Source organism: Pygoscelis adeliae, unplaced genomic scaffold, assembly GCF_000699105.1.
Source record: "Pygoscelis adeliae isolate BGI_AS28 unplaced genomic scaffold, ASM69910v1 Scaffold174, whole genome shotgun sequence".
Lineage (NCBI taxonomy): Eukaryota > Metazoa > Chordata > Aves > Sphenisciformes > Spheniscidae > Pygoscelis > Pygoscelis adeliae.
Genome location: NW_008824676.1, coordinates 231698 through 257674, shown reverse-complemented (window position 1 = coordinate 257674; position 25977 = coordinate 231698). Strand labels below are relative to the sequence as shown.

At 35.5% G+C, this 25977-nt stretch overlaps 1 protein-coding gene across 4 annotated transcripts in view; it reads left to right on the top strand.

The window, feature by feature from the left end:
- NEDD4L (neural precursor cell expressed, developmentally down-regulated 4-like, E3 ubiquitin protein ligase) overlaps positions 1 to 25977 on the top strand; it is a 151199-nt gene that overhangs the window by 108735 nt on the left and 16487 nt on the right. For 3 of the 4 annotated variants that reach the window (XM_009323056.1, XM_009323057.1, XM_009323055.1), the window contains 8 exons: positions 6741 to 6872; positions 7362 to 7481; positions 9994 to 10191; positions 11558 to 11635; positions 13725 to 13779; positions 18522 to 18580; positions 23045 to 23110; positions 24487 to 24716. In XM_009323056.1, the coding sequence (XP_009321331.1) occupies positions 6741 to 6872; positions 7362 to 7481; positions 9994 to 10191; positions 11558 to 11635; positions 13725 to 13779; positions 18522 to 18580; positions 23045 to 23110; positions 24487 to 24716 (938 nt within the window). Of the gene's footprint in view, positions 1 to 6740; positions 6873 to 7361; positions 7482 to 9993; positions 10192 to 11557; positions 11636 to 13724; positions 13780 to 13868; positions 13926 to 18521; positions 18581 to 23044; positions 23111 to 24486; positions 24717 to 25977 lie in introns of all 4 variants that reach the window. The other variant, XM_009323054.1, reaches the window with a different exon arrangement.

The window sequence follows — 25977 nt, the reverse complement described above, 5'->3', positions numbered from 1 at the left end:
AATCCTATAAAACCCCTCATTGATATGGGACCCACAAATTAGACGTTCTTCAGCCTCAGTCCCTAAAGCAGCATGATTCTGCAGGCATGCTGGGAGCATGTCTAGCACAGAGGCACAGGGGTGGACCGCGCAAAAATGCAATGCTGTGGCATCTTAAGAAGTGATGATGCCCCTTTTTATAACTGGCTTAGTTGAGTTACTTAAGAGTAACAAGCACAGAGTTCTGTGCCCTCCTACGTATGAGATGATTTAAATCCACATGGCTCTTTCAGGAATAGTCCCAGTGCAGGACTGTCTTCCTCTTGAATCTGTTTTGCAGTGAGAATGAAAGACACGTTGCCCGGGTGAGGGAGCGATAACTGTGCTTGGCTCTTTAGCCTGATGAGCAATGCACTCAGCGAGTTGAGCCCCTTCAGGAACAGCAGTTAAACCCAAGAGTGGCATATCCTGATTGATTGCTTTAATTACTGTTATTTTGTGTGAGAGTTGATATTACCGTCATGGCTCCACCCTGTCTGTTTTAGAGTGTGATTAAAGTAGGAAAAACTCTGTGTTGATTTGTGGTTTGTCTTAGCAAGCTTTGAGGCCTGAGGAGGCTATTAAAGGGCGTATTCATGCAAACTAATGTTACCTGATTCTCCCCCCCACCTTGGGTCCAAGTCTAAGCATTTAGATCATAAGAAATTGATACACTAAATATTATGTATAACTAAAAATGTTACATCTGCTGTAGATACAGCGTGGCTGACTTTTTATATTGTCAGTGACAGAAGATGAGTAGATTTGTTACACTTGAGTGTGTGTAATGAAGTAGGTATTGATTGTAGATAAAGTGCATGTTTGGGTAAATATGTCTGTGGTTATTAACCACTTTGCTTTTCAGGATTTTTTTTTTCTTTAAGTCCCCCAATGTCCTTTACCATTCCTCTGTGAAGGCCACATTGTAAAACTAGGCTGAGCAAAACATATGTTAATGCATCGTGTGTCCCAGCATCTCCATTCTTGTGACATTTTGTCCTTAACCATAATACTCCCCCCCGCCCCCCAGTATTTATTGAAGACAGTTGTTAAAAAGCACTCAGTTTTTGGGAAAAAGGCTCTTGATAAATCTCCCAAGTTTCTACTCTATATGGTAGAGTATCTTTTACACTAGTATCTAACATATGGAAAGGAGGTTGAAGGGCAAACTCTGTTTTGCAGATTGCATTATGGGTTGCATTAACCCACAGTGAATAGCAAGGAGAAAGGCTGCTGATAGCTGAATTTATTCTGATAGTGTGTTAAAGAGAAAGGAAAGATCAGGTGGCATAACTAGAGCATCGGTCTTGTGTTTCTGTATCCTCACAGTCGAAGTTGATAATTTGCAGCATGCCATCATATAGTGAATAGATTGTGTATTATTACAACTAAATGATTAAATTTTTTAATTGAAAATCCCTGAATTATCCACACCTTATGTTTACTCTGTAGTGTAGACAATAATAATAGCCTGAATAGAGCAAACATGTAAGAATGTGTAGCAGTCATCCATTAGTCCAGAAAATCTGTGAATCACTGTCAGCCCTCGCAATTTCTCTCAGACTAATCAGTTATCTTAATTATCTAATTTTTAACTCAAAACATTGTCTGTGGACTGTTTTCAGACCACTTACTGTGGCCTTATTGACCACTGATTAACGGTCTGGAAACCATTAGAACAGCCTTGAAAAGGTAGTCTCCTTATCATTGCCTGCCAGCTCTGTGAACTAAGACAAGTGGAAAAATAGCATAGTCTTTCCAGCACTTGTCTGTTTAGGAAAGAAATAAATCAGAGTCTCATAGTTTGTTTCAGTGGGTATTACTTTGTTTCCTCATCTGTTTTCCTCTGTTTTCTATTTCCTATTGTAGTATGTCAACTTTCTGACCCATTCAGTATCTTTTCTCATTTCCTTTCTTGATTATCTAGGCAGTTCTCCAGTTCATTGTGTCAACCATGCTCTTCTCTTAAAAAGCAAATATACTGACTTAAGCAAGAATCCTGGGAAAGAGGTCTTAAGAATATGAAGCAAGAACAAGAATTACAGTTAATTACTTTGCTGGAGCAAAGAATGTAGAGTGTAGAAAAATAATGTATCCTCAATTTCAACAGGAGCCTTCAGAGGTCTAAAGAGAGATATCAAATTCTACTGTGTAATGTAATTCACGTCTTCGATCTTTAGGTAGTAATTTTCCACTATATACATATTTTTAAATGGAATGATCATAAAACACAAATCCCTGTTTATAAGGATGTGGAAAGAGTAACTTTGCTTGCTTTGTGGTTAGTCTGGCGAGTAAAGCTAAAGACATAGAGACAGAGAGGCAGCTATCCAAGTAGCCAAGCTGTGGCTTAATACTTCCCATGCTCTTGTGAGTCTGCACAGTAACTCAAAGCATGGATGGTATATACTTTAGGAAAAGAAAATACAGTTTGTAGTGAGATGTACAATACTTGCACTGAGGAATCTAAGTAGTAAAATAAGGAAAAACAGTGAAACTTTTAGAGTTGAAGATATTAATGAATGGATTGCAGGTATTGAACTGGAAACTGGAATCATACTTAGCCATCTAAGCTTTACCAATTAATTTTGCATTCGTTCTATTCACCCTACGTATACTGTAAGTGGTTATAGGTTTTTCTTATACTGTCAGCCATAATGCAGTTGCTAATGATTTTTTTTTTCAATCTTGCAAAAAAATATTTCCTTTAAATTAATATAAATTCAAGATAATTAAAAATCTGTTTGTGATATTTCTCACATGACTTTGAATTTCAGTCCTGTTAAGCTTTTACTACTCTTCCTTTTACTGTTTCATGGCAAAAAAAAATAGCTCCTAGTGCATCAAACTCTGAATTAATGCATCTGCTAATTCCACTTCATTACAATTTTCTAGTTCACCACTTACAGCATATATATTTCTTAAATAGTGCTTGCATATATAATTTGATAGTGACTACTTCAGGTTTAAAATAAATCTAATATTAAAAGTACGCAGCCATAGGATAGAAACAAATTATTTATCAGGCTACGTTTTTAAAAAAAAAAAATTAAGGTATCATTTATTATAGACAGCCATGACAGATAAGAGGAAGAACATTTCCTGAATTCCCAGGAGACCAATCTCAATGTTTCTTTAAATGATTAGGGCAGTAGTATGTTAAGGTAGGAATAACACTTTTTCATAACGTGTTGGATTTTTAGTTTAATTACAAGGATTAGTAATTTTTATGTTAAATATACTTAGCTTTTTTCCATCAGAAGAATGGTTATCAGTGCAGTTGTCACTTTAGCAGGAAGACTCCTTTCTAAAACTAGAAAGCTTAACAGTTGGTTTCTAACCTATGTGAAGGTATTTGATAATTTTCAAGGCTGATTCTTCCCTTGGTTTTATTTTAAGGTCATACTAAAAAAGTTTAAAGAGTCTTCCTTAAACATCTTTGATCTCTTACTCATGCTTTGTATTCCAACATTCATTCCAAGTGCTCATGGAATTCAATTTGCATTCACGTAGTGAGAATTTAAGAGCTCAGAGCCATATATGAATTTTAATATTTTGCAGGACTGAGTCTTCAGTCATTCATCTTTACCACAGTCATTTACCCGTAGAGCTGATTTCCTTCTGCCTGTACTTAAGCTGCTTGTGTATGAGTCAGCCCTGAAACAGAGGCTGTGTTTCTGATGGTCATCTCAGATGTGGGCAAAATACTCAAAAAAGCAGAGTCAGCTTTGCTACTCTGAATTGTTAATACCATTACTGTGATATGCATGTCTCTGCCTACAGTGGTTTAACAGTGGCTCCCAAAGACTGGATGAAAGAAAACCCCATATCTGCCCCTAGTTCATTGGCTTACTCATTCTCTTGATGTCAGTCTGAGACATACTACTCTTTTCAGAGTTTGTGCTAGTGATCAACTCTTCCCAGCAATTATTTTATATCTCTAATAAAAATACTGGGATTGATGCTAAAATCATACTGTTACTGTGTAGTGCTGAATTTGTATTGACTTCCAAATTTGAAGTTGTCTCTCAGTAGTTAGTGACTCCTGTTAATAACAAAATGAGCAAAGACCGCATGTGAAGTGACAACAAAATATCTAATGTTCTGCGCAAAACTTCAGTCTGTATGCTCTGTTTTTCCTTTATCTAGCACAGCAGCACATCTTCTCCATGAGATGCCCTGAAATTGCAGAAGTAAAAATTACACACCTTCATGTTTGATACATGATAACATGTTTTCTGTGAAAAGACAGAATGAATGAAAGCATGACCGTAAATTGGAGTTCTTTCCATTTTGGGCTTACCACCTAAAAAAGGGGGTTTGGTGTTGGTTTTGTTTTTTGTTTGTTTGTTTGTTTAATGTAAAGTATACTATTGTCTGAAATAAAGGCATGCCTTTGACTTCTGCAGTAGGCAATTGCCTTAAATATGTAGTCCTTTGCGAAGCGAATTGGATTAATGAGCATTGGCGTAATTTGACCATTAGAGCAAAGGACAATTCCTAGTATGCATGTGTTTCTTAGCCGCCTTCCCTTGTTACGCCCAGTAACTGTCTGTTGTCAGACATTTGGTTTTACAGTCAGTCTTTCTTCAAACCATGTTTTTAAATGTAGCATCCTGCTTCTTTCAGGAAAGATAAAAAATGTCTTCTCTTTTCGAAGCAGTCTCGTAAGAGTTCATAAATCTTCTTGTAAGCAGCAGATTGTTGGGGGTGGAAGGGGCAGCAACCAGAGCTGCTTTCTGCATCTTGGACATTGATAAAAGTCCTTTCTCTAGCTCAGATGTCAGAACCATTTCTTCCCAATCTGAACACTGGCATTAACTATTACATCAGCTCAAGAACTTGCAGCGTTACAGAAAATTCGATGTTCAGGTGCAACAAGCACAATACGTTTAGCAGTTCAAGTACAAGTTTTGCCTTTCTCTCTGCTGTGCTGTGTTGCAGTTCTACCTGTCAGCATTTAAACCTGAAATTCTTTAAGGACCAGGAAGTTCACGTTTTACATCCGTAAGAAAAATGCCATGTACATTGCTACAGCCTGTTCAGGGGAAGCCATGATAAAAGCAGATTGCTAGATGAAGGCGTTTTGCTTTGTTTTCTTAGCACTACAAAGCTGCATATTTCTAAAGGAATTAATGTTATTGATGATGAATTAAAACACTGCACAAATTGATAAGACGGTGCAGTTCAAGCACTGTTTTTTACTCTGTCATGTGATGAAAACCTTTAGGTTTCATCATCCTGCTATCAAGGCAGATGTTTTGAAATAGTGAAGCAATCTCTAGCATTATAGACTCCTGATTATTAATGTATTAATGTATATTTTAATGTGATTAATCTAATAATTAAACCAAATGCATCTTGAACCAAAGATCTAGGCATAGATACTGAAAAACACCTTGCACGTGCCAAGTCTTTGATACAATTATTAATACGCGGGCTTCATTAGAGAGCAAAAATACTGTCCTGCAGAGTTTAGCAATTTGCTTGTATCTGCTGTGAATGACAGAAATTTCTGTATCTCTCTAGCTCTTAGTATTTATATCAATACATCTCAACAAAGTTGAGAAAAACACCTATCCTGAGTTTTCTGATTTTCTTGTTTGCTTTGCTGACAGCCAGGATACCTGTGCTTAATCTGTTATACAAGCAAGTGATGTCTTAAGAGGAGTCGCAAACTAGAAAGTGACTAAGCTTAATAAACATGTAGATTTATATAGAGGATATGGTCTAAAAACTGTAACTCCCTGGCTTCCTCCCCTTCTAAAATATATATTCAGATGCAGACAGGGTCAGTGTTAAAAATTCTCTCTAGGCTATTTTTCTCCAAGAAGCTATGCCGTTTGTGCTACAATGCTTTTTTTTTTTTTTTTTTCCTGCTGTATGTCCCAGGAAAAAATGTTCAATTGGTTTAAGCATTGAATATTTTCCTTACAGGAAGTACACAAGACAACATCAGCAACACACAATAATATAATTATTGCGTTGAATAGTGACATAACTTGTTTAATGAGAATTGGTGCCTTTGGCACCATTATCATTATCTGTATATTTTCTTTAGAACAATGTCTTTCTTCTGCAACTTCTAGTAAAAAAATCCTTTCACACCAAAGTTTGGGCTCCAATTTGGGGGTGTATCTTGTGTCTTCAGGACACCTAACCCTGAATGCAACATTTGTAACTGTAACAAATTGATTGCACTTCAGTTTTTAAACCCAGAATAGTTTCTTGCAACTGATTCAAGACACCTTGTGGTAAAGAACAGAACAGAACTTGGGAGATCTTGACTTGACTGCACAGTTAGTTCAGTTCTTGCTTATCCATACTAATAAAAGGAAAAAACATCCGCCTTTTAAAGGAAAAATCATTAAAACACAAAGTTCCTTTTTGTCATTATGTGTAATCTACACATTTAAAAGTTTGAGGGCATATAAGCTTAGCTGTTTTCTGAACAACATACCTGAATCTGCAAAAGTGAATCAAAAGTTCTATTGTGAGGAAAAATTATTTGACTCAAAGGTATGTGAAGAAGAGCTTATATTAAATGAAATCAGAAACCATATTTTTCTATATGTTTGTTGTGTTTAAGAATGTTGTAAGTCAACAAGTTCTTTTTTTTAAACAATGGACTTATGAAATTTTTTTAGCTGTTATAAAATAACAATACAGTTATTGTTATTTTATTAATTTATTTATTAAATTACGATTTCTTGCTTGAACAGCCTTCAGTGGCCTATGTACATACTACACCAGGCTTACCTTCAGGCTGGGAAGAAAGAAAGGATGCAAAAGGCCGTACATATTATGTCAACCATAACAATCGAACCACAACATGGACGCGGCCCATTATGCAGGTATGAAGATCTGTTGTAATGCTCAATTTAGATAGCAAACACTTAGCATGTATTGAGTATAATGTCAGTTGAAGCAGCTCTTCAGAACTCTGAAATTAAAAAAAAAATAATCCTAAGCATTGTCTTGACAACTCAGGGTAATCATAAAAAATTGCAATGATTGGGATTGTTTTGTTAATTCTTTTAACTATATTAAGGTACAGATTAAGTTGATTGCTACAATGGAAGGAATTTACAGAGAGGTACATATGAACTAATAAAAGGAGGCAAATGCATTCTTAGGATTGAATCTGAAAGTTGTATTGATCTATTAATAGTACCATACATTATTTGCCCTTCCAATGGAATTAAATTAAATACTTGATCTTTAGGAAAGTATGTTTAATATTTCATAATAATAATAAATAATTACATCATTTTTGAAGTGTCCTAACTCTGGATGAACTGTGTTACTGACAACTTGCTAACTTGGTTTTGCTTCTGAAATAGCTTGCAGAAGATGGCATGGTTGGGTCAACAGCAAACAGCAGCAACCATTTAAGTGAACCGCAGATAAGACGGCCTCGTAGCCTCAGTTCACCCACAGTAACTTTATCTGCTCCGCTCGAGGTGAGAAACGCTGTTAGCAACAAAGATCACTTCTCATTCATTGTAACTTCTTATTTCCTTTTTAATTATGTAACACAGCCACTTTCCCTGTTACTGGTTTTGCCATAAATTATTGCTGTTTTCTTTAGCAGTTTTCTGTCTGGACCTTCATATTGTACAACAGTATTACTTAACTTTTATGGTCATTGAATGATGTAATACATATATGATTATTTAGTTTGGTCAGCTAAAATATAATCTGTGTGTATGTCTGAAACATATGCTGTTGTGACTCCTTTCAAGTGCTCTGAATGTATAAAATCAGAAATATTTTCTTAAGTTGAAAGATTTATTGTGATGCTGATAACTTTGAAAATAATACATGCAATTGAGTTTGGAAAATCTTTGTATTAAGATACTGATCGTGTTTTATATTCCTTGTCTTTCAAAAGGACATTTAATTTCTTTTATGTATCTTTAAAAATAAGTCAGAATACTGTTGAATGATGTTCACTGCAACATATCTGAAGAATAACTGAAGTGGCTTCTTATGCAATCAAAGACAACGTGTTTTACTTCTGAAAGTGTGATTAAAACTCTTGAATCAGTTAAACATGGCTGTGTTGAGGAGAGTAAATTCTTAAAAATTTCTTCTTCAAACTTAAAGTATGGCACCTTATTTGTACTTCTGTCTCACCGTCTCTTTCCTGCTTGTGTCCCCTTTGCCCCTGCAAAAGTGTGCCAACAATCAAGTGAAGATTGTAACATTTAGTTCATTTTATGCATTGTTCTTCTTTGTTCATTATACTGAAAAGTACTCAATCTATTGAGCAAATTGTTAAACAAAGGTAGGATTATTGGACAGATTGTGGTGAAGTGATTATAGTTCATATTTAAAATAAATTATCTCTACTTATATGTAATTCAGATAAACCCTTTAACAATGAACTACTTAAAACTACTCTTGCCATTGTTAATTTTGAGGACCAAATGTACTGTAATTTAAATGAGTTAAATTAAAAAATTCTGAGTATCTTAAACTGAAACGTTAAGGGCATTCCTCTCCCTACTGACACTTTAAACAGTAGAGCTGGTGGAAGTCACTAACTAAGCACCTGAAACTTGAGTTGCTCAGGGCGACAAGCTACCTTTTAAAGGCAATAACCTATTCCATGGCTACTAAACCTGTGTTCTCTTCACTTCAGAATATTCAACTAATCAGTTTGGTGGTTAGTTTGTTCAATGCTCAGAAACCACAAGGGTGCTGAAGAGCACAAACTTGTCTTCTTATACCCACCTCTGAATTTTGTTTGCTTTTTTTTTTTTAAAGTAAGCTGTAGACTTACTATTATTAAAATTTTAAAGGATACAACCGCAAGAAAAAAATGAGTTCAACTTTTTAGAAGTTACTTCCTTTGTTTAAATAGTTATTTTATTGTAAAATGTTCAGCTTTTTTGTGTATAAGACGTACGGAAAGCTTTTATTTAATGCAAGCTATTTTAAATGCTGCTTTTGAACACTGTAATCTAACTGCATTTTCCATCCAAATGCAGCTCAAAACAGGCCACAAATAAGGCTACAATAATTTTGTAAATATCCATGTTGATGCCTCATTTTTCAACATAATACTCAAAAAATAGTAATTAAATGTAGGCTAAGTTAGAGAATTGCCAAAATAAGCACACATGGATTTACTGAATCTTAACAATTAGTAAAACAAGAAGAAAACAAACTGTTCTCAGCTAACGAGAGCATGTTTTTGGAAAGTTAACTGACAAGTACAAATGCAAACAAGATTTAAACATAGTACTTAAGTCTTGTTTTCTGATTGTGGTAGTCTGTAAGGTGAGTAAATCTGGATCAAATTTTTCAAGCTGTTTAGGCATCTAAATGTGCAGTTTCCCAGTGAAATTAAAAAAAAAAAGCCCCATCACATAACTCCTGTTTTTAACCAATAGGCATTGATCAGTGAAGCAGTTTTGCAGCTGTGTTCATTTATTTAAGGAAAAAAAAAAAAGAAAAAAAAACCAAACTGTCCAAAATCTGTAATTGCAAACCTCCGTTTATTTTAGGAACTTGTTTTAATTTCATATTTAAGTGTTTTGTCTGAACTTATATTCAGGAAATGCATTGAAGAGTGGGTAACATTGCCTCACATTTAGGATACTCTCTTGTAAAGTGAGATATATTGCACCATGAAGCACAAAGCAATGCTTTTATTTTTTCCTTCATAAAATGAAATATTGACATGTACAGGGCAGTTGCAGTAAAATATATAATCAAGTGTAAATACTGTGGACATTATCATTGCAGAGGGAAGTGATAAAACACTGTGTCCTTCACAGCAAAAAGCCCGGTATGTTATAAGGAGCAGACTTTAGCTAAGTAAGTTCTAGGAAATCAGTCCCAGCACTTAATTCTAGTATTAATTACATCTGGAATGAAAAACTATTTGCTGTGATGACCATGTTTTATTCATTTTACAGTATTGAGTGACATCTGACAAATCTTAATACCTTTCATTTTCTTCAGGGTATCAAGGACTCCCCTGTGCGCAGAGCAGTGAAGGACACCCTTTCCAATCCACAGTCTCCACAGCCCTCACCTTACAACTCTCCTAAACCACAACACAAAGTTGCACAAAGCTTCCTTCCTCCTGGCTGGGAGATGCGAATAGCACCCAACGGCAGGCCCTTCTTCATTGATCATAATACTAAAACTACTACGTGGGTAAGAGAAATTCTAGATAATGAATTTTAAATCAGTTGCCATCTTTTAAATGTTTCTGTCTCTGTTTTCCTGCCTATATACCCCTCATTTTATTGTGGCATTTGTCTTGTCTTTAAGGCGGGATTTGTCAGCCTAACTTTTCATAGAACTGATGTAGGAATCTCACTGAACCCTCCATGCAGTCACACACAGTAGCAATAAACTTGAGTAGCTAATTTCGTGAAATGACTATAGTGCTGCCATTGCTGCACTCAGAGAAAGGAAACTTATTTGTTCATATCCTCTTAGATTTTGGTGCATTTGTACATCATATACCATACAATAGTGTTTTGCATTTTGTATTTGACCTTTTAATGCTTGACAAATCATTGCATACCAGTACTGTCCTTTAAATTCCCCACATTTGAGCTTTAGAGGCATACAGTGCAATGCAGATTTGGATTGTTGTTTAGTTTGAGACTGTCCATAATTGCATTGTATTTCACTGTGACTGGTACTGCTTTTTTATTAATATAATGTATGTTCATCTTCCTCAGTTAACAGAATCCATTTTATTATTTGGTTTGTGTCATAAGGATCCATTTTTCAATAATTCTGCAACTTTGCTCAACAAATTGGAGAAAAAAAATTACACTACGAAAAAATGTCAAAGATGACCCAGCATTTCACATCACCATTGAAATATGAGTTGCACTTTAATTTGTTAGGCATCATTCAGATTCCCACTGACCACTATTTACACGACATATTTTTAATGGTGGTTCTTAATGGTGTTCCCAGGTGCATGTGGGTAAATTATGTGTGTGGAAATCTTAAGCATTTTTTGTCTAGATTTGTCTTCTGTGACTGATCTTACTTGCCCCTTTTTGCCTCATTTGGGACATTGATGTAATAATACCTGTGCATTAATAAAAATGGAAGAAGCTCATTTTCATCATTTTCGAGCCTTTTTGTGATAGGATGGCTTATTTCTCTTATGTTTTTAAGAGCCAAAAATGTACATATGTATTTAAATGCCACTTAAGGGAGTGCATGCATTCCTAAGAATTTGAATTTTTTGAAGCATATCTCTGGATAGAGCACACTTAATAGAGTCGAAGTCTTACATCACCCTAACTAACTCTTAACACTTAAAAAAATCATTTCAATATATGAATCCTAATAAAGTATGTGACACATCCGAATACTAAATGTTCTATCACTTTTATATGTTTTGTTTTATATGTTTTATTCTCAAAAAAAAAAAAAGAACAACTGTAATGTAGGAAGATTTCTTTTCCAGATAATTCTGTGTTTGACTTAGTACGTAGATCTAACTTGATCTGTTGGATTTACAGTTCTATTATATTCTATATTTCTGTTATAGGAGGATCCACGACTGAAATTTCCAGTGCATTTGAGATCAAAAGCATCTTTGAACCCTAATGATTTAGGCCCTCTTCCTGTAAGTGATAATGTGTATGTATTTTAATATATACCTGCTATCTTACGTGATCTGATCTATTATTGCAGTCATATATTGTATGTGGACACATATGTTGCTGTCATCACTTTTCTGAAGTAATTAAAGCTATGTTTATATATAGCACCAAAAAGATTTACAGTGATCTGTGAATCAGTCGGGCTCTTTGAAGCCAGCCCATAGTATTTCTGAAATGATTGCATGTTTCTTTGCTTATCTAAAGCTTTGAGCTTTGAAGAAACTTACCTTCGTTTTATCTCTATGTGCTTTTCGATAATTACCTGTTACTGGAGCAGATTGTTCAAAGCAAGCTCTATTAATGTACCAGCATATATTGGCATTCAGAAATCTAAGTAAATTTTGATTTTTCAATGAAACTTCCATATTCTGCAGAGAAAATTATCACTTTAACAACAGAAGTTTTGTCACACTTGTAACCAAAGTGTAATATCGATTTACAGCCATGTCAAATACAGAGCTTTGCTTTGTTTTTAAAAAACTGCATCCTTAATGGCAGAGACTAGTCCATGAAAGCACTTTTTCTAAGGTGCTGATTTTTATGGTGTAGTGTTAATTCAGCTCATTGCCTCATATATACTAAGCGCACTTTTGAGAAATTGCCATTGAAATTGTACTTGCAACACTGGAAACCTTAGTGACAACAAGCCACTAATTGTCACCAGCACGCTCAGTGCTCCAGCCTGTATTACGGACAAGCTGTCTGCAAACAGCTGTGCCAGCAGAAGAGGCTACTGTCCCACCTTACAGGACATGGCGGGTTAAATTATTTTAGTTTTAAACAGTTTGAATAACAAGTTTTTAATCCTACTCATTTTCATTGAGCTGGGTTGTAGTTTACTTAGATGAACACTCTGCCAGCACACGAGTGCTGCTTTTGGGCAAGAGTGGTGACAAATGCTACCTTTGGTGAGGGATGATAACCTCTGTTACCACCTATGGTCAGACATCCTCCTCTAAAACATCCTAAAATCTCATTGCCCTTGTCATGATTAGCAAAAATTTTTGCCTTGTATTTAAATCAAGCTAGGCCATTTGTCAGGCCCAGTGTCTCGAATCACTGATTAGATCGAAAACTATGCACAGCTGAATGTACTTGTTTTGATGCATTTCCTGGTTACAACACAGCAGTAATGCAATTTGTCTTTAAGAAAACAGCTGTGGAAGTAGCTGTTCTTTTGCGATTCTTCAGATGCATTGAGCATGCATTAATCTTCGAGGACACATTGCTTGGATAGGAGGCACTGCATGGGAGTAACTGAAGGGCCAGTTTACAATTTATTGTTAATTGCGAGAGGTAAAACATGCAGTGAAATCAAGATAGCCTGACATATAGCACTGGAAATATATAATCAGTAACAGATTTAAACTCAGTTAAACAATCCATTTTTGAGTGAGGTAAGAATGACTACAGAATTTAGCAAGAGTTTCTCAAAAAGATTGAAATGAAATCATTTCTCATCTGTATTTTATAGAAGTCTGAAGCTCATGCAGAGCATACAGGTGGAATGAGTGCTAGACTGGACAGCATTGCATATACTAACAGTGTGCTATTTATTCTCCTTTCTATACTATAATCATCTGGAAGATGAGAAAAGGGAATGGATAAAAGGGGAAAAATTGAGGACTAGGTTAGACATTCTTGTCCCACTGTAATGGGATCCTGGCTTACATAGTTACAGTAAATAACTCACATGTATTTCGGAAGTAGAAGCAGAAACTCTCAAATCTAACCAATGATGGACAGTCTATTCTTTGTGATCATTTCCTCTTAGTAGGAAATGGATATAAACCGTGATGCAAGAAGTTTCCACTTCCAAGCTTTAAAAAAATATTTACTGTATTGGATACAGTTACCTGTATAAATAGCCAGTTCTTTGAATCTTCCTAGATTTTTGGCCTTGGCATAATGCGTCTGTGATTTTGTGTTTTCTACCTCACAAGCATCTATCAGACAATTTAAGTAGGTGTGGATAATGTATTACTTCATGCTATGTGAAAGTGGTAGTATTTCACTTATTTTCTCTCTTTTTTTTTTATTTCCCAATTCCAGCCTGGTTGGGAGGAAAGAATACATTTGGATGGAAGAACGTTTTATATAGACCATAGTAAGTAAGCACTCAGGTACTACAGCAAATAGACAAAGGGACGTAATAAATATTGAAGTGAAAGCTTTATAATTTTACTCTTCATTTAGGAAGCCAGGTGTTGATATGTGGAGACATTGATACCAGAGACTTAGTGCCCTCATACGGTACTGTATATTCACCGAAAGCTTGCTTTTAATTGGCTCATCAAGCTTTGTCCCTCTCTGACTTGTGAAGCATTAACATTTCTTCTTTGTGGTTTCTTTTGTTCTTGTTGATATTTTGGATTCGTTGTTGTTGTTGTTGATGATCCCATGGCTTATTTGCACTTAATAAATTAAAATATACACTAGGAATAGAAAATAAGATGAGAAAAGATAATATAGCCACAACTCCACATATAGGCAGTGGAGAAATTAGCACTGATAAGTACTCTTTCCTCTCCTTTAAGAAGGTCTTGTGGCAGTGCTGATTCTGATCTTATTTCCTATTTATAGCATGTTAAACTGCACCCAGCCCATTAATATTATTCAGTTCTGTTAATGAAGTTCTAGTGTAAGTGATGTTTCATTGTAGACTTGTCTTATTACAGCATCTCAGAACTACTGTGTGAGTTTTTGTTGTTGTTTGAAAACAAAGCAGCCCAGAAAGGTTGGGTGGTTGTTTCTTCTCCTTCTTCTTCTTTTTTTTTTTAAGACTTCAGCTGCACTTTTTAATGAGGTATTTCTACTGATGGCATAATCTTCACAGAAATAGATAACTCATAAAACCATTAGAAGAGGGTAGATATGCTATGCAAAACTTAAAGAATTAAAATCTTAAACTATTACACATATTTGATAGTATTATGTTTCTCCTTCAGTACCAGTAACACTGACTCCTATATTTATCTTATTATTAAAAGACTGTCTCTAAAGTAATACAAATTTTGAAATTGTAGAAATAGTTTTAAATAAAAATTAGAAATAATACACTCATCAAGCACAAGATTAACCTCTCTCAAATATCAGTACAGAATTATTATTCTTTAAAATTGTTTTTCCCAACAGATATCTGGAACCTTAAATATGGCAAATTATTCTAAACTGCTGCCACTGAAGAGTCACAGAACAAAACTGTCTTATTTAAAATATCTGTATAATTGTTGAGCCTCCCAACCTCCTTTAAAAAGCTGTAATTTTTCAGTCTTCTAAATCTGCTTAAGCATGTGTTAGTCTCTAAAAGTAAATGGAATGTTAAAGTTGTATGTTAATTAGAATTCCCCAAAGACTTTATAATTGTTATAAAACTAAATTTATTTGCATCTGAAATCTCTCTCTAGTCCCTCTTTTGATCTGAGGGTTTTTTTGCTTTTTATATAGCAGTTTTTACAAAACTCCAGAGGGTTTTTTTTAATAATGCTGCTTGTTTCCAGCAAATACCCATTTGGTCTCAACCTGGTGCCACACCACTACAATTACAAGTGGACTCTAGGAGAAGAGGTGGTGCCAGTGGTATTACAGTGGACACGTTGCAGCTCCATTGTGATAATGTTGTGCTCCGTATTTAGGGAATGACTGCAAACAGCATTCAGTGCTCAGTGATTTGGCTTGAGCAATCTCAATAGTAGCATTTATTTTCACAGTATTGGGAAGGGCAATGACACTTGGCCATAATGATAGGTTTGTGACAGAGCCTGCTGACTCTTACTTGTTTCATGACGAACTCGAGAGCATATGCTGAAATCAGTCATGGGTGCGATCAGCTGAGCTCACCCTAAATATGCAAGTCTCAGTAGTCCATTACTATGATAAACTGGCCATCATTTCAGTCATTCTCTGCTAAAGCAATTAGTTAAGATGCAACAAATGTAGTCAGTTTCATTATTAGAATACAGTATAAATGTTGAAAGTGTTAACAGATTCAGCTACTATTAATGTCCCGATGTCCTGATTCCCCAGATACATTTTGTAATTCTTCTGCATAATTAATATTGTTGTCCTATTTTTGAAATGTTTTTCTCATCCCTGAGAGAAACTGTAAAAAAGTCTAATGCAACGAGCACAGAAACCTCCTCTAGTGGAGCAACACAAACTGCTATTAAGCATGCCATATAAACCAGTAAAGCAAAGTACTGTTAAAATAATTTAGGTATTAGTTGTAACATAGTAGCCTGAAAATACAATATTTTTAGATTTTAACTGTAAACAGTTCTAATTTCTGCAGCAGTCAATCTTTTAGCAAAAAATACAGTCTCTAGTTTTCCATGATTGGTCCTTAGCTAGCTAAGGCAACATTATTTACCATCCATGAATAAAATAGTATTTTCTATTCATTGTAGCATGCATATACTTCTGCATTTCCTAGGAGCCTTACAGGAAAATATGATCTACTTGTTGGAAGGTATCATAAAGAAAAGCACAAAGGTTTTCCAACCATATGCAGAACGGTTATCAGTGGTTCACTGACAGAGGGATGGATATATTAAATGGATTCCCCTCAAAGTCTGTGTTGGATCCACCATTTTTCAATATATTCATTAGTGATTAGAACAATGAATTAGGGGGAATGTACTCATTAGTTCAGCAGAAAACAACAGCATAGGAGAGGTGAGAGGTGCTCACTGGAACAGGATGAGAAATCAGAATGAGTCTGGCAAATTGCCATTGTAGTGTGAAGTAAGATGCTGTTTAATAAGAATTGCAAAGTATTACTCAGAATAGGAATAATTAGCAGAATTTTGGTTGAAAAGAGCATGAAAAATATTATCAACTGAACATGAGTTAACTTATCCTGTGATGTATCAACAGGAGTGTCTTAAATAAGACCTGAAGTAATCCTTGTAATCTCATCAGCACTGATAATGTCTTGGCTATGATAATACTGTATCTGGCATGGGGTCCCAAACTTCAAGAAAATAGCGGACCACTTGGAAAGGGACCAGAGGAAACAGAGAGAAGAGGGAACCCTCAAAGGCCCTAGAGCCTGATTTATGAGGAAAGACAGAGTATTTTATTTGTGTGAAAACTCAAGAGAAATGGTAGATTTTCAAAAATGTGCTGCAAAAGGAATGAATTTGTTATCCACATCCACTTTGGATAAGACAGAGAATCTCAAGCTACGATTCCAGGTAGAGTAGTTCAGGTTAGACCTTTCTAATTTTGGGGACATATAAGCCCAGAATAGCATTTATAATATGAAGTCCCTGTCACTGTAATACTTTGAAAAAAATTTAGACAAAGATTTTTCAGTAACATCATACGCTCTTAAGTATGTAGGGCAATAAGAAAGAATAGACAAACTTGCAGTCATTTCCAGTTCTATTATCTTTGATTTCATAGAAGACTTTCACCATGATTTGTGGCTGTCAATTTCAAGTAGGTATAAGAAATGAATTGGTATAAAACCAGTAAACTTTGTAGAAGGAAATTTGACTGAATAGGTTGAAGCAAGATGAAAAGGGCGAGATTAGGCATCACGCCTTTATGGCAGGCTCTGGTCTGTGGATCTCGTGGTTTCTGGAGCTGTCAGTCTAACAGCCTTCCTCCATAAGTTTGATAAGCACTAAATAGACTTAATGTAAAGGGAAATAAAATAGTATTTTAATATTAAATTAACTGATAGATCAAATTTCTTGAAATGTGCTTGTGATCTTTCTAAATTTTCTTCAGTTAACGTTTAATGAATGTCACCTTTCAAATCCCAGTCCATCTTAAAACTAGCTTGGGATGCTCAAGACTTACAGGTCTTTTCCAACTGTAGAAACGTGGAAAATACTTGTGTCTTAATATAAGTGAGTTTGGTTCTTTGCTTTTACCTATAGTAGCCATAAAAACAATTTTCTTGAAACTTAGTGTGTTTATTCCCAAACCTAGCAATTACAAAACTTAAAATCTGGACTACTATCTTAATATACAGTTCATAAAGCAGTGCGTGTAACAAACAGAGGTATTATTATTGCCCTTTCAGTGCAGGAAATGGATGACTTAAACCTTGCCATTGCAGGTGGCATCTAGTTTGGTTTTTGGAGCATTGTCTTATTGTTGCAACATCATCATTTTGTTGTGATTCTGTTGTGTTCAGAATCTTGTGAGGAGCAGTTGTCTGGAGGCAGGGAGAGTTTCACCATGGTCCTCTATAACCTTACCATAGCACCCTCCTGGTGCTTTTAAAAGCTGTAGATGAAAAGAACTGGATTCTGTCATGTTACTGCCAAAATCTCCTTTGGTCAGAACTGAATGATCTCTTATACCATAACTGTATAATTTTGCCTCCCTTAATGGTCCTATAACCTTTTCATTAAATCAGTGTCTAGGACTTTTTTTTTTAAAGAGATGTTATTCCCTCCAAATTTAAATACAGACTGTCTTTTATAAGTATTATATTTTGGCTATCGTTATGCAAAATTTCAAAAAAGTAAACTTAGTCTGTCATTTGACAAAGTTTTTGGGTTCCTTTACCTTTCAGGCATGAAGTCTGTGTATTTCTAATATTAGTTGAATCCAAGACCATGTTCAAATAGAACATGTTTACTACTACAGACGTTGAAATAAAAGCAGTGTAAATACACTGGATTCTGTTGTAGTTTTGCATTTTTGAATGAGTGTTTTCAACTAAACAGTGTGATGGGGTTTTGACATAGATGGGTGAATGCAGCCTTTTCTAACCCTGAAAAACTAAGTTGTGGAAATGGTAGGGAAAACAGTTGTAGGGAGAAAAAAACAACATAAATTCACAGTGTGGTAACAGTTAAGTAATGATATAATTTCTTTTGTTATTTACAGATAATAAAATTACCCAGTGGGAAGACCCTAGACTGCAGAACCCGGCAATTACTGGTCCAGTAAGTACTGCTATGGTTTTTTTCCATTAAACGGTGTGACTCACGTACATTTGGTATAGGAAGGAGGCATTAACGAGCAGCAGGTCATGTCGGTTGTCCGGATCAGGTCAGACTCTGCCTGATGAACAGACCAGGAAGCAGGACCTCTGCCTCACATTGCCTTTTCCTGATGGACGTGGGAGGCTCAGGTGCCAGCTTTTGTGAGTCTGCAAGAGCAGGGGGAGCTGCCGTCATGTGACAGCCTGCCACGGTGTCCCAGAACTGATGCCTTGTCCGCGGCATTCAAAGGGTTGTACCACTCTGTTGACCCTATTTGGTTTCGCACAGGCTGGAGTGCAGCCTGCCAGCTGCCAGTGGTGCAAAAGCAGTAGTGGGCTAATTAGAAATCACTGGAACATTTGGAACTACAGTGCTGTGCACGCTATTCCCAGGTCAGATAGTAGGTTCGAATTGGATGGATTTGGAGGCTTTCCTAGCAGTAGCTACCTAACTTGGGAATTTTTCCAGTGGTACAGTAAGATTCCTGTCTTGTAGCCATTAGCATGTGAAATTGGCTTCTGCTTGGAGTGTCTAGGAAACATTCTTCATCTGTAGATATAACAGTGAATCGCAGAATACCTCTATTTCAGCAGGGAGGAAGAGAAGGCTCTTCAGAAGGATAGAGACTCTCTTGTTTGGCTGGTTTTAATTTTTTATATTGTTGTGTTATTTCTGAGTGAAAATCCATCCATTCGGAAGCTGCATAGCTAAATAGTCTGAATGGCGTTTCACGCTCTGAAACACATGGAAACCCATCATTTCTCATTTGTTCCATTCTCCTCCTCCTGCAACACGAAGCTTTCTGCACTAAACGATAATGATGAGTGTGGTTTCTGAAAGGGATCCATTACTGATATGATCCCTGGCTGAAAAATAAAAAAAATTAAGATTTCAGCATGGTTTTTGCTTTTATTTGCTGCTTATTGTGATGATGAAATTTCAGGACAGTAGTAGAGTGATATCTTTAGCTTATTTTTGACATCCAAACGGATGAACTGGTGGGAAAATGTGTTTTTAAATAAATTACATCTAAAATAATCTAAGTGTAAAATATTCTTCAGATTTTTTCTTTCTCCACACTTCCTGATATTATAAATTACTTAGTATGGAACAAACAGTATTAAATCTTTGCATATTATCTTTTTTTCCTCCATTGTGTTAAAATAGTATGTTTCTGTATTAAGCTATGTGAAGGGCACATATCCACCCTGAATCGCAAGTCAGAAGATCTTGGGAATTTCAGACCACATTCTTTGTGCTGAATCCTGGGTTGTAAGGTTTTAGGGATGAGTATAGGAGAACTGTTCGTATTTGCCCATTATCTGGGTCATTACTGACAACAGAATTTTACTGAGCTGAGACACTGCGCTATTAATTTTTGGATTTCTGGATAACAAGAAGCTGTTTCCACTCAATATGGGAGAGTTGTGACTGTGGATTCAGAGTGTAAAAAAGACAAAAATTGGGTGTATCAGTTTTAAGAGACATAAAACTTACTGCAGATAAACTAAGAGATTTCAGAATATCAGCCTTAGAAAAAATAAATACATGCTTTTACTTTAATATCAAATTTTGAAAACATCAACTATATGGAGTGATTCTTTGACCTTTTTATGCTGGTTTATGCCAGTTTATGCCATTTTATGGTATTCTGAGTGATCAGACTTCCAACCCTAAGATGTTTCCAGGTGCCAAGAATATATTTTTATTTTGGGTAAATCCTCAGGATTTTTAAGGGTCTCAGGATACAGCAGATTAACTACTGCATGGTGTAATTCCAATTGCTCTTGTTTATTAATAACATTAATAATAATCACTTGTTTGAACATAATTGCTTTTGGAGTGATTTACCCATTTATCATGCACTTAATGCTTGAGATACTAATATACAGTATGCTATACAAATTCTTAATGTTTATGTTCCCAGAAATGTTAAGCATAAATCAGAAAGACTATCTGGGAAATTTTGTTTCAAAATAATAAGGGTCAGTCATGATCCCATTAAGTAAATAACGGTTATTTGTGTGCTTTTTTTTTTTTAAGAGAAAGCAAGATCAAATCCATTTTACAGCCATATAAGCATTAAGGATTCACCTTAATGATTTTAACAGTATTTTTGGTGCCATGAGAAAAACAAAGAACTACTTAAATTGCATTTCACGTTGCATTTAAACAATGGAAACATGTTGAAAGATAATTTAATGGCTGTAGTAAAATCATATTATCATCAGAGTAAAATGATTTAGTTTGATTTTTTTTTTAATTTTTAATGTCTCATCGTCCACAAAAGAAAACTCATATAGAAATATTTCCACCTCCCACTCTCACCTACATCCAGAATCTAATTCAAGACCAGCCCATACCTTTCCTGCCCCAAAATCCCAGTCCTCACCCAGAAACTGATCTTGAACCAGAGCTTTGCAATTTGTGATTCAGCGTTCAGGGAACAGAGAATGTAAATTCTGCAGTCCTGTGGAATTCAGAATCATTCTTTTGCTCCCAAGAAATCACACTTCATCTGTTTAGCTAGCTGTTTTACTAGGTCTACTCTTTCATCTTGAAGGAACAGTAGAGCAAAGGAAAGTAAGGAGGTGGTTGGAAAACATTATGATCAAGGCCAAGAAGCTTTTTTTTTTTTTTCTTTTTTTCCAAGGCTCTTTCCAAATCCTGATTAAATTGATATTGTATATGGTGTCAAAAACCAGAGAATTAAGGATTCTTAATTCTCAAAAAATTGTCAAAAAAGCCACAGAATCTTACTTAAATACATAGCAGTTATTTGTTAGAGCCAGACCTGTACCTGTCATAGTGTCACTTTTCCAGCCTATTCCTGTTCATTAGTTTAATTAACAACTTTCTTTTATGGCCGTTTCATCTGAAGGCTGAATAATCTAGGTGGCAGTTACAGGACTGGCAGTCAGGAGTATGGATGGCTCTTATCTGTACTCCTGCTTGATGGCTGATGCAGTTCAGTGCTTTTGGGTCTGGTACTACTTGGTACCTTAAAAGGCTTGGCGTTTTTGGACGTTTGTATGCATTTCCTATCTGGTGCTAAAGCAAAGGAGTCTGATGAAGACAAGTAGGTGGCAGAAAAGAACACTGTCATCTTGCTGACTACTGTGATGATCAGCGAGTGGCGTATGGATTAACATCAAACATGGCTATCTTCTAGCTTAGTGTCAAATCCTTGTTTACCTATACAGCGTGTTAGCAGGAAAGAGGAGCACAGTGTTAAAATAGAAATATCTTTCAAAACTCTGAATGACAGAGCTTGTGAGAACCTTTGTTGAACCTTGATTTGTGCATGCCTGGGATCATCCCGAGAGGCTTTTCAGGTATCTGGAAATCAATGTAAATATTTCAGAGACCTGTGGCATTTGTTAAGGGGCATTGACATATGCCAGAAACCAGTTTCCAGCTCTGCTGATTAATGTAATTCTACCAACCTTCACTGTGCCTTTTTTTTTTAAACTTCTAAAATTGTGCTGTTATGCCTCTGTTACTTAAAAATGTGGTCTAACTCACAAGCAGCTGCATTGAGTGAGTATTCAGATAAATATTACACAGTGACTTGTACTTGGTTCAAAAGAATGTTAATTTGTTTGTGAAATGCTTTAAGGTTCTGGATTAAAGACATTATGGCGGTGTATATTTTCATTATAAGTAATTTACAAAGTAGTTTTAATATTAAACTATATATGAATTATATAAATTATTTTATATAAATGAATTAATTATATAATTATTAATTATCTAAATTATTAAGAATTAGATTCATTCACATCGGGTTGAAAAGATAATTTCTAGCCATGGACATTCCCCTGCCTGGTTGACCCTGCTGTGTAGGTATACAAGGTGTCCTGCACTTTTTGGAGGGCAAACAGTGCTTGTTGTTAATGTCACAGCTTTACTGGAGCCCCTTAACTTGTTCTTAGGTTCATTTTCAAAATTCTTTGAATCTTGTGTCTTTTGAGTAGCACCTAACAATGCGTAGCTCTTTCAGCTGCGCAAATCCATATTTCATGGTAACGCTAGTTTTTTTTTTTAAATTCAGTATCATATGGCAGCATGCTCATTGTTTCCTAATGAGACACATGGATGGCAGCAATACATTCCACGTTTTTTTGTCTGTGTTAAAAATTGTTTTTCCTCTTTTCTGTTCCTAAAAGGAGAAAAAAAATGAGGGTAAGTAGTTGATAAACAGAAGAACTGGGTCAAAAGTTTTCATACCTTTTAATAAATTACACACTGAGAAATGGGAAAATTTTGGCTCCTCTACTTCATGCATGGTGGGTTTTATTAGATGACCTATGGCATACATATGTAGATAACATGTCTTTAAATTTCTTTTTGTTTAAATAATGTTGGAATATCAAACTGCTAAATAGCTGGAATAATCTGTATTTATGATCCTCTCTCTGATAGGCAGTTCCGTATTCCAGGGAGTTCAAACAGAAATATGACTATTTCCGGAAGAAGTTAAAGAAACCAGTGAGTAGAAAATGCTGCTTTGTGTTGGAATCAATTATGCTATGTCTGGGAGAAACAACAGACTACCCCAAGCATAGATACAGAATGGTGTTGTATCTTGCTATAACATATACTTGCCAATTTTTCTTGTGCTACTCCTAAAGGGTTAAGTAGGAACCAAAAAAATGAAGAAAAGTTTGAATTTTATTGATTTCTCAACAAAAACATTTACAAATCTTTAAGACTCACGGTTTTCTATACGAATGCAAAATCAAAGTAATGAGCCAGCAAAGAAGTAGCAATGATTCACTGTTTCGCATTGCAACTGAGACTAATTGGTATGTTAGTTTACAAGCCTTTAGGTTGAAAATAGGCTTGAGGATTGATATTTTCCTTCATCTTCAACAATGGACTTTGAAGGGCAGAGCTGGACCAAGTTGGCAGAGCAGAGCCTACAGTTGTGCTGTATCTGGCACAAGCTTTTAGAGTTCTTGTTCTGTGGAAAAAAAGTATTTTCAGTAACATCTTTAACATAAGAGAGCATTCAGTATTAGCTTGCATGTGATATTGACTCATAATTAACAGTAAAGAGCCTTGGCAACACCAGCTATAATTTGAAGAGGGACTTGCCAATGTCTTTACCTGTTTGTTGATAGCTCATTGAATTTTCACGTTGTTTGACCAGTGATTGCACACAATAAGCACTTCAGTTGTCAGGAAAAAGCAAACCTTCTGAAACAGTTGTTTCAAGTCAGTTTTATCTGGAAAACTATACATGGCTGTAACAGTCATGTTTATCCGTTCATCCAGTCTTCTTTCTGCAAATTCTTAACTCGGTTCTCTTCTGTCTTTTCTGAATCTAGCTCCCTGGGCTAAATCATAATGGGCGTTAGCTCCCTCCTATTTAGACAGAACTTCTAAAACATTTTGGCAGCCCGATTCTCTTTTGTTTACAGTTTTGCAATTCAGTTCTGTTGTGTGTATGGTACTGTAGGTGTTCTTGTTGTGAAACTGTTCTGGCCTTTACAGATATGTGAGTAAAGCAGTGGCATAAATCTTGTGCATTTGTTACCATTTTAAGCTAAAATGCCCTTAAAAGAGAGCATAGTATCATCAGTTGTTTTCTCAGGGGGGGTTCTGTTTGTTTGTTACTTTTCTTGTTGTTTTCATTGTTTTGTCAAATATCATAGCAATCTCTGAACCACTGTACTGGAACTTAGCTAGTTTACCATCTGCTATCAACCTGTAGACCTGGAGAGCACTGGAAAACAAAAATAAGGGGAAACTTTATACATCAGATGTCTAATCTGTCATTTAGTTGTTACCACTGGTCACTAATTTGCCTGAAGACTTATTTATTGAGACTAACAAGTATAATATCATCTCCTTTCACATAGGCTGATATACCAAACAGGTTTGAGATGAAGCTACACAGAAATAATATTTTTGAGGAGTCCTACAGAAGAATCATGTCTGTGAAGAGACCTGATGTACTGAAAGCCAGGCTCTGGATTGAATTTGAGTCAGAAAAAGGACTTGACTATGGAGGTGTGGCCAGAGAATGGTTTTTTCTCTTGTCCAAGGAGATGTTTAACCCTTATTATGGTCTCTTTGAATATTCAGCAACGTAAGTGTCCATTAAAATATTTCCATTCATAAGGGATATACATTAAATTTTGCATAAGAGGCAAAGATACACTAGAAAGTAGTTAGATCATCCTTCATGGTGCATCAGTACGCACTCTTATCAGTCAAATCTCTCCGTTCTGTACTATCATTTCTTACTTGCTTTTCAGAGAACCTTTCAAATTGTCATTGAAGTCTCATAAAACATTTTCATTATTAAGACAATATTGAGTGTTGCCTTACTTGGAGCAAAACTGCAATTTTTGAGGCTAGTAATAGTGAAAGAAGTGGTCAGACAAAAGATTCTTTTTATGCCCTCCCATTACAGCATAAAACACCTGCTGTCCAAAATTATAGTGCTCCTTTATAATTAGCTTACAAAATAGTTTCTCATTTACATTTCAGTAGTCACACAGCAGTGGCCTAACATAAGTTTAAATTTGTTTTTGTCCAGTTTTAAAACCTGTGAGCAATCCATTAGTGTAAATGAGAGAGCAAGTCTCTTGCTTAAATTACATTTGTTTTAATGTGCTGTGATTCCACATTGTGTACTACAGTGAGGATGAATTTCTTAATTGCAGACAGTAGTTTTGACGTTTTTATGTCAATATCAAGCTCACTCCTTTCTCTAATAAGTGTTGAATAGATTGTAAAGTAGATGAACAAAGACTGCATAATGAGAGTTTTCTCGCATTTGTGTCTCAGAAAAGACATGTTCTACTGTTGAAGGGAAACAACTTAAACAACGTTGACTAGCGCAGAATGCTTGTGTGTTAATAGAGTTCACTGGATAAACCTTTGTTTTGAAATATTTCCACTTATGGGATAGAGGTCACTGTAGATATTTTAAATATAATGTTACTTCATTTTGGGTTCAGAAATCTAACTCGTTATTTTAAGATATAAGAAAACAAATTACTTAAACCCCCTGTATCTTTCTTCACAGGTTAAGAATAAACTGCAAATTAAAAATACCGCTTTTACACTAATGTCTTATTGTGACACACACTTTCACATGAGTCTCAATGCTTTGTTACCCAGTTAAAAGATCTTGGTCCTTTGACGGCTTTTTCCAATATCCTAGGGGTTAAGCTTATTTCAGAGATGGTCTCTAGTAAGTGCAGTTTAAGATGCTAGTAAGAAAACGTTCTTTGTCCTAGCACGGTTGGACCATGGGCCTATACTTAATTCCTCTTCAGTACCTTCAGATATTTCAAGAACTAAAAGCAACTACTGCAAAAGAGAACCCTAAAATTTTAAGC